This window comes from Nerophis lumbriciformis, linkage group LG15 (genome assembly GCF_033978685.3).
Source record: "Nerophis lumbriciformis linkage group LG15, RoL_Nlum_v2.1, whole genome shotgun sequence".
Taxonomy (NCBI): domain Eukaryota; kingdom Metazoa; phylum Chordata; class Actinopteri; order Syngnathiformes; family Syngnathidae; genus Nerophis; species Nerophis lumbriciformis.
The window spans coordinates 31,771,256-31,786,800 of record NC_084562.2 but is presented as its reverse complement, the minus strand read 5'-3'; the positions used below and the strand labels follow the sequence as shown (position 1 = coordinate 31,786,800).

The following is a 15,545-nucleotide window of genomic DNA, read 5'->3' as shown; positions in this document are numbered from 1 at the left end:
GGGCTGGGGTCTTGCCGCTGTCGGGCGGGGGTCGGCTCGTGCCCCTCTGGCTCCGGGTGTCCGTGGGCTTCCTCCTTCCCCTGGGGCGCGGGGCGGGGTCTGCCCGGGGTCGCCCTGCGCTGCGGCTGTGCGGGCCTGCCTGGTGCCGGGTTGGGGGGACTGCTTGCCTCCCTTGTTGGGGCCCCGGCGGTGCTGCCCGACTGCCCTGCGGGAGTCCCCCTCCTGTGTTTTACTCTGCCCTTATTTTTTTATTAATTTTATTTAATTATTTTAATTTATTTTATGTGTATATATATATATATATATATGTATGTATGTGTATGTGTATATATGTATATGTATGTATGTATGTATGTACGTATGTATGTATGTGTATGTATGTGTATATATATACATGTATGTGTGTATGTATATATATATATTATTATTATTATTATTTTTTTTAAATCTATTTAATATATTTAACTTATTCTGTTAAATTATATATGGGTGCGCGTGATTGTGGGTGTGTGTACGTTTGTATATATGTATGGTGAAATCTGTGTGTATGTATGTAGGTACATATGTATGTGTCGCTGCCCCGGTGTGCATTGCTGATCGCGGCGCCGGGTCTGCTGAGGTGCCGTGGCATGCCGGCTGTGGGCGCAGGGCTGGGCCCTTATGGCTTTTTGCCGGATGGGATGCCTGGTGGGTGGTGGGCGGGGGGGGCCTGGACGTGCGGGAAGGGCTGCGGGGTTTGGTGGCGTTGGGCACTGTTGGCGACCAGGCCTCTTGTTTATTTTTATTTATTTTATTTTATTTAAAGGGTTTATTTTTATTTTTTTATTTTCTTTCTATTTTTATTTATTTATTTTTTTTTATTTATTTATTTATTTATTTATTTATTTATTTTTTTTTGTGTGTGTTGTGTATGTATGTGTTTGTGTATATGTGGGCTTATGTATATGTGTGTGGGTGTATTAATGTGTATATATCTGTGGATGTGTATGTTTATATGTATATGCATGCGTGTGTATATGTGTGTATGTGTATGTATATGTATATGCATATATGTATGTGTGTATGTATGTGTATATGAATGTGTAGGTGTGTGCATGGGTGTGGATGTCCGGTGGCTCAATTGGCCTGGCTGTGGAGGAGTTGGGGTAGGTGGGTTGGTGGCCTCGGTTGTAGCCGGGGGTGTGCGTTGTTGTGGTTTACGGGGTCGGTCGCTTTTTTGTTTTGGTTTCGGCTGCCGCGGGTGTTTACGCTGCGGACGGGCGGTGGTGGTGATGGTTGCTGCGGTGATACCAGCGGTTGGCATCGCTGTGTTGGGTTGGAGTGGTTGGGGGACTGTGGCTGGTGTCTGTGCGCTTGTGGGGCTGTCTGGCGTTGGCTTGCCGGCTGGTTTGGGGGCTGGCGGGTGGGCGGGATGCATTGGCTTCTTCCCCCGTTGGGGGGCTCCTTCCCCTGGCCGGGACTCGTATGGGCACGTTGCTGTGTGGATGGCCGGGATGCGGTGTTTGCATTGGGCGTGGGGGCTGTGCGGTTTTTCTGCGTTTGGTTGCCGGTATGGGCTCTGCAGGGTTGGGTTGGGGCGGGCGGGGGCTGGCTTTGTTTGGCGGGGGGAAGGGCTCGCGTGGCGTCACGTTAAAGTGGTCTGGTGTGGGTCACGGGCTGTGGCGGGGGGTGGCGGCCTCCTGGCCGTAGTTCCTGGTTGTCGGCCGCGTGGACTGGGGGGGATGTCCGGGCCCTCTACTCCTCCTACTTATAGCGCACACAGTCACACATATATAGGACTTTGGGGATTGTCCTGCGGGGAGGCATGGCGGGGGGTTGAGGGTGCCTCCAATGGGGTTCCAGTCCTCCTGTCTTGTCCCCTGCTCGTCCATCCCTCAATCTTAGCTGCATATTAGACACTTAGGATTTGGGGGGCTTGGTTTGGTTGGGACCCACCATGACCTTGATGTCCCCCAATTTTAATCGCATTATTAGTTCCCACAAGCATACATATCTCACTCACGCTACAGTACACACATCAATAGGGACTGGAGGTCGGCTGTAACGGCTGACCTCCTAATTTTAACTACACAGTAGACACTCTGGGGGCCTTGTACACATGCATGGGGGGTTTGGGGTTCGGCGCACCCCTCATTGCCTCGTCGGCCGGCGGGGACTGCGGTCTGGTGGCCTGCCAGGCTTTTATTCATTTATTATTGTTATATATATATATATTTTTTTTAATGTATTTATTATTTTTATTTTTATTATTTACTTATTTTATTTTATTTTTTAAATTTTATTTTTTATTTTATTATATATATATATATACATATATATATATATATATATATATATTTTTTTTTTTTTTTTTTTTTAATCTTATTATTTATTTGTGTGTGGCGTCGCGCGGGTCTCAATTCCTGTTGGGTGGGGTCCGTGCCCGTGTGGCCCGACCTTGCGCTGTGGGGTCTCTGTTGGTGACTTGGTGTGGTGGCGGCGCAGCCCCCGTGTCTGGTCTGGATGCTGTGTCTCGGTTGTTTGGGCGGTGGTGTGTTTGTTGGGGTGGGGGGCCTTTTGGTTGGGGGGGTTGTTGGTGTCTCTTGTTTGCGTGTTGGCGTTCGGGCTGACTGGCGGGCTGGCGCCGGCTGGTCTCCGTGGTCCTGGTGGCGTGTGGTTGCTGGTCGCAGTTTTTTTTTGATCGCTTTGATTTGATTGGCTGGTGCTGGCTGTCTGGGGTTATTGCGGCTGCTGTTTCTGCTGCCGTTTGTTTGTGGTGTGGGCGCCCGTGGCTGCTGGGTCTGGTGCAGGGGTGTGGCTGATGTTGTGACTGGTGGCAGCACGCGCGCGTGATGGCTGTCGGGGCTGACGAACTGTGTATATGTATGTATATGTGTGTATGTATGTATGTTTATATATGTGTATGTATATATGTGTATGTGTGGGTATGTATACATGTATGTGTGTATGTGTATGTATATATGTATGTATGTATGTATATTTCTGGGGGTACGCTCTGGGCCTGCCTGTCAGACGGGGGTCGACGCCTCAGGCTACTGCATCCGAACTGCGTGTCTGGAGCTCCTGGGTCCCGCTGTCCATCCCTTCCGGGTGCCCGTCTTGGTTGGGGCCTGTTGGGCCTAGTCCCTGCGTCTATTGTGGTAGCTTGGTGCTGCAAGGTATTCCGAGGTGCTGCGAGTCGGCCAGTTGCTGGGGTAGTGACCTTGTTTGTCAGCATGTCTGTGATCTTCTTTTAATTCTTTTTTTTTTAAATTAATTTATTTATTTATTTATTTATTTATTTTTTAATATATTTTATTAATATTATTTTTTAATTTTTCCCCTCCCTCAGGGGGGGGGCTCGGCGGGGCGGTTGCTGGTTGTTCCATCTCCATCGTTGGGGTCCCTGCGGGTGGGGTGGGTGGTTCCCGTGGCCCTGTGCCTGGGTGGCCCTGTGCCTGGGTGGTCCTGCGGCGGCCGGTTTGGGTGGGGTGGCCGGGGGCTGGCCTCGCCGCGCTCTCCGGGGGTGGGGGGTGGGCTCGTGGGGGCCCGGTTGCCGGTGGGGCGGGGGCGGTCTTCCCGTCCGGTTGCGGGGAGTCTCTGGGTCCCTCGGGCGGGGCGTCTCGCCTTTCTGCCCGTGTGGGGTGTGGTCTCTCGCTGGCTTGGGGTCTGGCTGTCCCCTGCTTTTCTCGTGCCCTGTCCTCTGCCGGATGCGTCTGTCTGCGGCCTGCTGCTGGCCCTTGTGGGCGGTACGGTGGGTCGGGCTCTGGGGTTCCTGTCGCTGGCCGGCTTGGCTGCATGGGGGCGGTGGTCCCTGGTTCCCTGGGCACCACGCCTCCTGTTTGTGGGTTGGGCTCTCGGGGGTGATGGGCCCGTGCTCTGGCTCCCACGCACTCTGGGAGTCGAATGTATTGTACATGCAAATTCACATATGCTCACATACGTACATAGGTACCTACGCTCCCACATACATACACAAATACAGTACATATTTACCTACCTAATGTTCGTACATCCACACGCACATTCAATATACAAACATACACATACACATACTGTACATATACATTCACTGTACAAACACATATACACATTCTGTACATATACATTCATTGTACAAACACATATACACATTCTGTACATATACAAGTACATATGCAGACTTACACTCATGCACATAATCACGTTTCATCAAACATATATTAACGTTGTTGCCCTAGGGTAAACTGGGTGTAACACATGGCACACTGACAAAGCTTAACCTATTGTGACTATAACAATCTACAAGGTTAATGTAGGTTGCTTCTCTTTCTCCCCCTCCATTTTTCTGCATTCTTTCGTATCTCAAGTTATCATTACGTATATGTATTGTTGCATTTAAACAACTGTATTGTTGATAATAAAGGTAAATTATTGGTATTGTTCATTATCAATAGCGCTATTTCTATTGGTATTTGTATTGATCCATTTGTAGTGTAATAATGCTCATTGTCATTTCTGTATTATTTTTTATTTTTCGCTAACTGCTTATTTGCTATTACTTTTACCATCATATTTGTACATGTCATATTTGCTGATGTTGCTCTATTGTTGTTGTTGTTGTTGTTTGCTGTTGTTGTTTTCGTCTCTCTGTCTAATCCCCCTCTTGTCCCCACAATTTCCCCCTCTGTCTTCTTTTTTTTTTTTTTCTATCCCCTCCTGCTCCGGCCCGGCTGCACTAAATGATAATATAAATACATTTAATAAAGTCAAATACAAATAAGGCAACAAGAGAAGTATCCTACACTTCTCTTTTGTAAAGTAAATGTGAACAGCCGACATGGGCATCTACATCAACTATATGATTTGCCTGAGAAGCTGGACAGGACACACAAAAAAAAAAAAAAAAAAAAAAAGAGATTCCCAGAGCCCCCCAAAAAGGCTGCAGGCTCTAGAGCTTTTTCTATTTGGGCTCCAGTAATCTAGAATAGTTACATATGTTACTTCAGTGGAAGCATTTAAGTCCCACCTTAAAACTCATTTATATAATTTAGCTTTTAAAATAGACCCCTGTTCAGACCAGTTGATCTGTCGCCTTTCTTTTCTGCTCTGCTCCCCTCTCCTGCATAGAGAGTATACCAGGTGGCCACGGATCATTTCTGGACAGGTACCCGTCTGGAAGAGGCGCTAGCTGTCACAAATTGTGACCCAGAGACCACTTCTCTATGCATCAGTGGTGACGTCTCTGCGTTGTCGACATGTTTACATGGAAGAAGATCCCCTTACGACCCTTTGCTGGATTCCCAATGGACTGGACTCTCACATTATCATAAATGTAACAATTCAATAATGTACCCCCTCGACATCCACGGCAGCCGGTCACTCAGGAGGTATGTCCCCACATCTGCGGCCCATTCCCAAGTTTTCTTCTTTTCCACAATCTTGGGCTTTTGGAGATTTTCAAAAGAGACTAGATATGGGTTCAGACCAGGGGATATCGTTGTTTTTTGTGAAACCCTTTAAGGCACTTGTGATTAAGGGCTATACAAATAAATATTGATTTATTGATTGTATTTCAAATTGAATTACTGTAAAATAATACTTTCAGTGTTTCTCAAATACCTGTAATCTATGTGGCGTTGGGGATATGTTATTATACTTGTATAGTGCTTTTCTACCTTCAAGGTACTATGAAGTCATTGTCGAATTTGCAAAATCGGCCATGACGCATGTGCATGTAATTTTTATAGACACTGTGGGATACCAAGTGAGCTAAAAGCATTAAATTAAGTACGTGTTTAGAAATTAGTGCTGTCAAATGACAGGTTTTTTTTTTCCATCAAATTAATCACACTTTTGAATTTGGATTAATCTTTTTTTTTTTTTTTTTCTTCTTTTTTTTTTTTTAATGTCCTGTCCAGCTTCTCAGGCAAATCATATAGTTGATGTAGATGCCCATGTCGGCTGTTCAGATTTACTTTACAAAAGAGAAGTGTAGGATACTTCTCTTGTTGCCTTATTTGTATTTGACTTTATTAAATGTATTTATATTATCATTTAGTGCAGCCGGGCCGGAGCAGGAGGGGATGGAAAGAGAAAAAAAAAGAAGACAGAGGGGGAAATTGTGGGGACAAGAGGGGGATTAGACAGAGAGACAAAAACAACAACAGCAAACAACAACAACAACAACAACAATAGAGCAACATCAGCAAATATGACATGTACAAATATGATGGTAAAAGTAATAGCAAATAAGCAGTTAGCGAAAAATAAAAAATAATACAGAAATGACAATGAGCATTATTACACTACAAATGGATCAATACAAATACCAATAGAAATAGCGCTATTGATAATGAACAATACCAATAATTTACCTTTATTATCAACAATACAGTTGTTTAAATGCAACAATACATATACGTAATGATAACTTGAGATACGAAAGAATGCAGAAAAATGGAGGGGGAGAAAGAGAAGCAACCTACATTAACCTTGTAGATTGTTATAGTCACAATAGGTTAAGCTTTGTCAGTGTGCCATGTGTTACACCCAGTTTACCCTAGGGCAACAACGTTAATATATGTTTGATGAAACGTGATTATGTGCATGAGTGTAAGTATGCATATGTACTTGTATATGTACAGAATGTGTATATGTGTTTGTACAATGAATGTATGTGTACAGAATGTGTATATGTGTTTGTACAATGAATGTATATGTACAGAATGTGTATATGTGTTTGTACAGTGAATGTATATGTACAGTATGTGTATGTGTATGTTTGTATATTGAATGTGCGTGTGGATGTACGAACATTAGGTAGGTAAATATGTACTGTATTTGTGTATGTATGTGGGAGCGTAGGTACCTATGTACGTATGTGAGCATATGTGAATTTGCATGTACAATACATTCGACTCCCAGAGTGCGTGGGAGCCAGAGCACGGGCCCATCACCCCCGAGAGCCCAACCCACAAACAGGAGGCGTGGTGCCCAGGGAACCAGGGACCACCGCCCCCACGCAGCCAAGCCGGCCAGCGACAGGAACCCCAGAGCCCGACCCACCGTACCGCCCACAAGGGCCAGCAGCAGGCCGCAGACAGACGCACCCGGCAGAGGACAGGGCACGAGAAAAGCAGGGGACAGCCAGACCCCAAGCCAGCGAGAGACCACACCCCACACGGGCAGAAAGGCGAGACGCCCCGCCCGAGGGACCCAGAGACTCCCCGCAACCGGACGGGAAGACCGCCCCCGCCCCACCGGCGGATTAATCTTGATTAATTGCAGGTTATTAGTCGCTTGCATAATTCAAATTGACTCAAAAAAAGATCTCAATATTTTGACACTAATGCAAATGTATTGTCAGAATGTCAGAGAGGATCATTTTCATATGTTTTACTTGAATGCGCGTCATTTATTTGTTTAAAATTTGCAAAGAGCATCGTCTAAAGCACAGGACTTCAACAGGGGTCTGCGACTCCTCTGGGATCCGCAGAGGTACTGCAGGGGGGTCGGCCAATTTAGTGAAGTGAATTATATTTATTTACTTATTTATTCACTTCACTTCACTTCTAGTTGACTAGACGTTTTTAAATATATATTTTTATATTCACCCCTTCCCGCAATTTCTCCACAAATTAAATGTCTTTAAATACACATTAATATTGAAAACACACCTGTTGTGTAGTATATAAATGGCAGTGTGTTTAAAATACATGAATAACTACATTATTATTTTCATATTAGCATTTAAGATCGCTAGCGATCAGTGCTCCAGTTGCCAGCAAGCGATTAGCGCTCGCGTTGGCAGCTGGCTATTAGCGGCGCTATACTGTATCATTTTAATATCTTAGCATTGCACATTAACAGGGTACCTTTAAATCCATTGAAATTAAAATCATAATTTTATAAAGAATATATAAAAGTTGGGGGTCCTCGCTCCATCAGCTTAGGGGTCCTTGGTCTGGAAAACGTTGAAGACCCTGGTCTGAAGTACAATCGGGGACTCGTGGTGTATTTTGAAGTAAAATTTGACAGCGAGCACACCAATCAGGAGTCACTCATCTCTGCACTGGCGTATGCATTGACCTAATCACTGATCGTACAACAACCCGCAGTGCCTTTCAGGTAACCATCCAGGTTGAAGGTAAAGGAGCATGTGCACTAACAATAAATTGCGTGATTAATTTGCGGATATACAGGATTATTTTAATAATTTTCTGTGATCAATCACATGAGTTAACTCATTATTTTTAACAGCCCTTTTAGAAATACAAAATAACTTTCTTCTTTCACTTCTTTTTGTGTGTGTTTTTATGTCACAAGCAAGACCTTTGAGTGATTTTAGATGGGGTGGGGCCACAGCAGCACCTTCCTTTATTTTAGAGTCTTCCTAGGTGTCCCAAAAAAACAGAAAACGTTTCTGGATTTGTCGCTAGTCGCTTTATTGAAAAACAGAATCAAAAGGGGTCTGAATACTTGCTAAATAAAAGTTGGCAACACTGATCCTGCTACGTCTTCTTATTCTCTGGCAGACCAGGGTTGCATCAGCAGGGGTGAAATGTCTGTATGCATCTTTCTCTGCAAAAATTCCACGCGGAAAAGGTTGTTTTCTTACGCACTCTTTCAGTTTCAATGATGCGTAGAGCTTACGCAAAGTTTTTTAGACACGGGAATCAGCGAGAATCTGAACTCGTCACACCCCTACAATTTATGGATCATTGTGGCAGGAGACCAGGATGAAACTCTTTAGCGTGCAATTTACAGCAGGCGTGATTTAGTTTGAGAAGAGTGTACAATTAGGCGCTACATGCATTTATAGATCTGAATATTTTTTACGCATAAGTACATTGTGAGGTTTGTGCGTACGTAATGCTTTACAAAGGAATCCACACACAGTTACATAAATGAAACCCCTGGTTTGCTCAAGAATAAAAAGACATTGCAAGAGGGATCCGTGTTGCCAACTTAGTGGCTTTGTTGCTATCTTTAGTGAGTAATCAGACCCCTCTATAGACTCTTTTTCAAAAAAGCGACTAAACACAAATCTAGTGAGGAGACTTTTGGAAAAATTAAAGCACATCTTCTCAATGAGCAGTTTCAAGATTCTTAAATAAAAATAAAAGCAATGTTAAATGTTCATTTATCCAATCAATTAGGGGTTGAATGCATTTTGCATTGTTTTCTGCATGGATTTCCATTTTTTCCTATGGAAAACAGTTTCAGTTTTTATCTGACCATTTGCAACGGATTAATAACGACAACTGTACATGTAAACATAATCAATGATACAACAGAGAAAGCACTTACTACTCTCTTAAAGCACTAAAATAAGGAAATAAATTATCTCCATAGCTTTAGAAAATTGTAAAAAAAATGTAATGACAAGCAAGATGTCGTATTTACTCCAATTTTAGTCTGCCTCTTAATCCTAGACGAGTCACCTTGATTGTGGTCGGCATCTAAACTTTGCTCCAATGGCACCACCTTACCTTGACCAAGAATGAAGAGTCGAACCGTCATGTTGACAAAGATCCATGAAAATCCGAGGAACTGCACCAGGTTGTACATAAATAGGTAGCCTTTTTTAACCCCGAGGTAGTCTATGGGTGGAAAACAAAGTTTAAATATTGCGATGAAGGTGCCGTGTTTGACAATTGCATTGTTTTATGGTGAGAAGTTCAACGTGACTCACGGTCTTTACGAACTCTTGACTCCACACTTATCTTGTTTATCCTTTCCTCCTCCTGAAAGGAAACAACCCATAATATTTGTCACAAAATAACTTTTTTATTTAAATGTATTTACAAATATAAATGCCAAGTTTAGTTTTTTGTCCAACTAATTTTTAAAAAGAGGATGTCAGAATAATTGTATCTGAGTTATCACAAAACTTTGTGTTGCCATGAGTTCCCGGCGAGAAGACAAAAGCTGTCTTTGATCCTACCAAGAAGAAGGCTTGTAAAACTCCACTGTGTAGGGTGGGAAGCAACATGAAGACAGACAAATTTTGTCTTGACCCGAGAACTACAAAGTGGAGAGGAAGCAGGACCAGACTCCCCTCCAGGCAACCTTTTCTTTGATCTGTTTTATGACCTTTTCTTTGAACTGTTTTGTAATCAAAGGCGATGGCTGTTTACGACCCCCGTCCCTTTAGAAACAGCTGTTGCCATGTAATCAGGGAAAGTCCAAATAAAAGAGGAGGCGCACAATCTCTCATCAGAGCGTGGAACGACACTTTTCGTACAGTGTCTACGCGTTTCAAAATATTGAAAAACTGCGAGTACAAGGCAGCTAAAAATGTAGGTAATGAGATTAATCTGCTCTTAAAAACATCCAAAAACTGCTAACACCGCTTCATTTACATGCCGTGACCTGCATATTAACCAAGCTATATTCTTTTGCATATTGTTGTTGTAAGCGCTAACAACAAGGAACTACTTTTCTGGAGTCGTGACACGTCGCCTTGCTCACACTGGTCCACCGACCCCAAGCGAATAGCCAGATACTAGCAAGCTTGAGCTGCTAATAGCGTTGGCTGAGAAACTGCCTTAAATTAAGAGGAAGTATTTCCTTTGAGTTAGCAAAAAATCATGCTAGGTTATAAATCATGCTTCTCACCTGTATACAGTTGAAGAAGGTTCTAACACCAAACCGAGAAGCTGGTCAACTTTGAAAATCCTCACGCCAAATTGATACTATACAGCTCAATTTGGCTTTCAACAAATGGAACTCATCATAAGACCATCGCAACAGCATTAGGAATAGTTTTTTTAATCTGAGGAGTTAGGATTATTCTGAATTTAGCAGCTTTAAGAGAGGACAAGTTTTGTGCTGAAAGATACAACATATCAACAGTGTATGTATCCCAGCGAGAGCGGACATTGTAAGTCACTGTTTATGTTCTTATTTGAAATCTTTAGCACATAGCAACGAACGCTATCCTTCTGTGACATCATTTTCTGTAGTACTTAAAATGACCAAAATACTGTAAATACTACAAGTTTTCATGAATGTGCCGGCTACAACATTTCATACATACCTACAGCATGTTTATAAAACAGCGTTGGAGATTTTTTAGAGGGCTTTATTGGTAGAATAGATCGTACCCCCATAATTAAAGGGGACCAATTATGCAAAACTAACTTTTCTTACCTATTAGCAACTGTTTGTGTGTATTTGGGGTAGAAACGTTTTAATTCAAACCATGGAGGCATGGCCGAGATACAGTATTTCTGAAAAAAGCATGGCTTCCCTCATACTTCCTCCAAATGAGCTGTTTGGAATTTGCCCCATTTTGACATCAGCGTATATCTCCATATGTGGTAAAGTTTTATCGGAAGAGCTTTACGCGAGTCTACCATTGTAGTCAATCATTCTTTTTCTCCATCCTCTTGTCGTGGGGCAGACCGGCTCGTACATGCATGCATCCTCGGCTGCAACCATTTCTAATACAAAGTAGCTAATTGTTCAAACTTATATGTCAGTAGACTTGTTCAAACTTATATATATGTCAGTAACCGCTAAAAATACACCATGGCTGATGGGGAGAAGTCCCAGTGGAAGGTGATCCACGTAAATAAGACCGTCCACAATACGGCGCATCCTGTAGAGATGGTCAGAAAGCGGCTTGAAAATAGTCCGTAAAACATCATCTATGCAAAATGTTGACCAAAGAACCACCATTACATGTTATGTAGACCACAAGGAAGTGTTATAAAAGTAGAAATAAATCACAATAAGACTGCATTGTTACCTGCCTTTTACGGGCAGTTTTTCACACTGCAAAAAGTCAGTGTTCAAAAACAAGAAAAACAAAACAAAATATTTGGGGTATTTTACATGAAATAAGCAAAAGTATCTGCCAATAGAACAAGAAAATTTGGCTTGTCAAGACTTTCCAAAACAAGTCAAATTAGCTAACCTCAATGAACCCGAAAATACCTTAAAATAAGTATTTTCTCATTAATAACAAGTGCACTTTTCTTGATAGAAAAAACAAATATGAGACCTTTTTTCTCAATATGTTGAAAAATATTCTTAAATGAAGTAAATGCTAGTGCCATTATCTTGACATAATGATGTGCGCTCTGCATTACATTTCTTGCATTTTCCCATCAATAACATGATATCATCGCGCCACGTGCGTGCTCTTTCAGTCAATTAGAGCGCAAGGAATATATACAGGTAAAAGCCAGTAAATTAGAATATTTTGAAAAACTTGATTTATTTCAGTAATTGCATTCAAAAGGTGTAACTTGTACATTATATTTATTCATTGCACACAGACTGATGCATTCAAATGTTTATTTCATTTAATTTTGATGATTTGAAGTGGCAACAAATGAAAATCCAAAATTCCGTGTGTCACAAAATTAGAATATTACTTAAGGCTAATACAAAAAAGGGATTTTTAGAAATGTTGGCCAACTGAAAAGTATGAAAATGAAAAATATGAGCATGTACAATACTCAATACTTGGTTGGAGCTCCTTTTGCCTCAATTACTGCGTTAATGCGGCGTGGCATGGAGTCGATGAGTTTCTGGCACTGCTCAGGTGTTATGAGAGCCCAGGTTGCTCTGATAGTGGCCTTCAACTCTTCTGCGTTTTTGGGTCTGGCATTCTGCATCTTCCTTTTCACAATACCCCACAGATTTTCTATGGGGCTAAGGTCAGGGGAGTTGGCGGGCCAATTTAGAACAGAAATACCATGGTCCGTAAACCAGGCACGGGTAGATTTTGCGCTGTGTGCAGGCGCCAAGTCCTGTTGGAACTTGAAATCTCCATCTCCATAGAGCAGGTCAGCAGCAGGAAGCATGAAGTGCTCTAAAACTTGCTGGTAGACGGCTGCGTTGACCCTGGATCTCAGGAAACAGAGTGGACCGACACCAGCAGATGACATGGCACCCCAAACCATCACCCAACCATGCAAATTTTGCATTTCCTTTGGAAATCGAGGTCCCAGAGTCTGGAGGAAGACAGGAGAGGCACAGGATCCACGTTGCCTGAAGTCTAGTGTAAAGTTTCCACCATCAGTGATGGTTTGGGGTGCCATGTCATCTGCTGGTGTCGGCTGCTGGCTTTTACCTGTATATATATATATATATATATATATATATATATATATTTACAGCCCGGCCCCCAACCAAATTTTTTTAATTGTAATTTTGAAGAATTTATCTGAATGTGCTTGAACTATTTCTGTTCAAAGTTGTTTGAAATGTCACATGTTAAATGTTTAAATATTAACTGTCAGTTTGCTGTACTGTGCCAACTGTACTACTATATGAGTACTTATGTTCTATTGTTTCATTGAAAATAAAACAGCAAAGTTCATTTGGCTGTCACCTGTTTTAATTATGAGACACAATTGTGTCAAAGTCATGATTTTTTATGTCATGCTTGAAATAAGAAATTCTTACTTTAAAAAGGCAGTTTTATACTTGTGAGTGTTGATGACACAGCTTTGCAACAGTTGATATCCTAGTTTCAAGCATGTTTTACTCAATATAGGTCATGAAATCACAGCAACAAGCTGTAATATCTTACTGAGATCATTTAGGACCAAAACACTTAAAACAAGTAAAACACTAACATCAAATATGCTTAGTGAGAAGAAATATCTTATCAGACAGAAAATAAGCAAATATAATAGATTTTTTATTTGAGGTATTCAATCTTACTTAGATTTCAGCTTTTGCAGTGCACAATTTAGAATACACAGAAAAGGTATGTTCTTGTCTCACATAAAGATTTTGGGTGAAAAAAATGTTCCCAAAAAAGTGCAGTTCCTCTTTAAGGCACTGCTAAAAAATATTGTGAACATTTCTTATGGTGTTTAGCTCTAACTGAGTAAGTGTGCATGATAGGCAATTCATCGCCTTTTGTGATGGACTAGAACAGAACTATTTGTGAATTTGAGCAGCCAAGCTCATTTTTCTTTTACCTTAGCCTGAAGTTCCATCTCGGCATCAGACTCGTCCAGCCAGCGGTTAAAGTCAGGGGCCAGAAACAGAGGCCTCTTCTCCTGCAGCGTCAGACGGTTCCACCAGTGCTCCTCCTGCTTCTTGATTTTGATGTCCACCTGACGCTGGGTTGACTTCTGTTCAATCTGAAGGGGACACAGTAAAGATCACCATGTCTACAACATTGATTGCTGTGTGCTATTAATTCGCTGAAAGAAATGAGTTGTGTCGGCCGCAGGCTACCAATAAGCCAAGCTAACTAAGCAGTTGGAAGTTACCTTAACCTGGAAATGGAAGTCTCGCCACAACATAATAAGACAAATACTGCACTGTTATAAATACAACCTAATTTAGGCCGAAAATATGTAGAACATGCTTTGAAAAAAATATGCCGCAATATTTAAAGAGCGATGTGTTGAGGGACGACAGGTTGATTTAGTTCGGTTAATAACGTTTAGGTCTTAGCAATGCTAGGCTAATAACACCAGCCATTAGCCTAATTTGAAAACGACTCCTCTTGAGTTCGCATATTTTCAATATTTTTTTTTTGTCAAAAATAGTCACAAGACCACCATCATTCCCTCTAGAGATGTCCGATAATGGCTTTTTTGCTGATATCTGATATTCCGGTATTGTCCAACTCTTAATTACCGATTCCGATATCAATCGATACCGATATATACAGTCGTGGAATTAACACATTATTATGCCTAATTTTGTAGTGATGCCCCGCCGGATTCATTAAACAATGTAACAAGGTTTTCCAAAATAAATCAACTCAAGTTATGGAAAAAAATGCCAACATGGCACTTCCATATTTATTATTGAAGTCACAAAGTGCATTATTGACCATAACAGCTTGGAATTTGGGACATGCTCTCCCTGAGAGAGCATGAGGATGTTGAGGTGGGCGGGGTTGGGGTGGGGTGGGTGGAGGGTTGAGGTGGGGGGGTATATTGTAGCGTCCCGGAAGAGTTAGTGCTGCAAGGGGTTCTGGGTATTTGTTCTGCTGTCTTTATGTTGTGTTACGGTGCGAATGTTCTCCCGAAATGTGTTTGTCATTCTTGTTTGGTGTGGGTTCACAGTGTGGCGCATATTTGTAACAGTGTTAAAGTTGTTTATACGGCCACCCGTAGTGTGACTTGTATGGCTGTTGATCAAGTTTGCCTTGCATTAACTTGTCTGTGTGAAAAGCCGTAGATATTATGTGACTCTGCCGGCACGCAAAGGCAGTGTCTTTAAGGTTAATTGGCACTCTGACCTTCTCCATACGTCCGTGTACACAGCGGCGTTTTAAAAAGTCATCAATTTTACTTTTTGAAACCGATACCAATCATTTTGAAACCGATACCGATAATTTCCGATATTACATTTTAAAGCATTTATCGACCGATAATATCGGCAGTCCGATATAATCAGACATCTCTAATTCCTTCCCCTCATAAGTACTTTTCCATGTTGCCTGTTTTTGTGTTCCAGTTGTTGCTATGGCGTTTGATACATTGGTTCTTCGATTCTGCTAGGTCACACAATATTTTGTGATTGAGGGACTAGAGCCTAGATCAGTAGTGGACAGAAACGTTATGTGTGGGCGTGCTGTATTGATATTATTGCAACAC

General features: G+C 42.1%; 1 protein-coding gene across 1 annotated transcript in view; it reads right to left on the bottom strand.

Annotated features, from left to right (window-relative positions):
* LOC133616237 (very-long-chain (3R)-3-hydroxyacyl-CoA dehydratase-like) overlaps positions 1-15,545 on the bottom strand; it is a 34,264-nt gene that overhangs the window by 10,600 nt on the left and 8,119 nt on the right. Inside the window, exons 4-6 of the mRNA XM_061975416.2 lie at positions 13,908-14,072; positions 9,656-9,707; positions 9,453-9,563 (exon numbers count right to left, since the gene is read on the bottom strand). Coding sequence (XP_061831400.1) covers positions 9,453-9,563; positions 9,656-9,707; positions 13,908-14,072 — 328 coding nt within the window. The remainder of the gene's footprint in view (positions 1-9,452; positions 9,564-9,655; positions 9,708-13,907; positions 14,073-15,545) is intronic.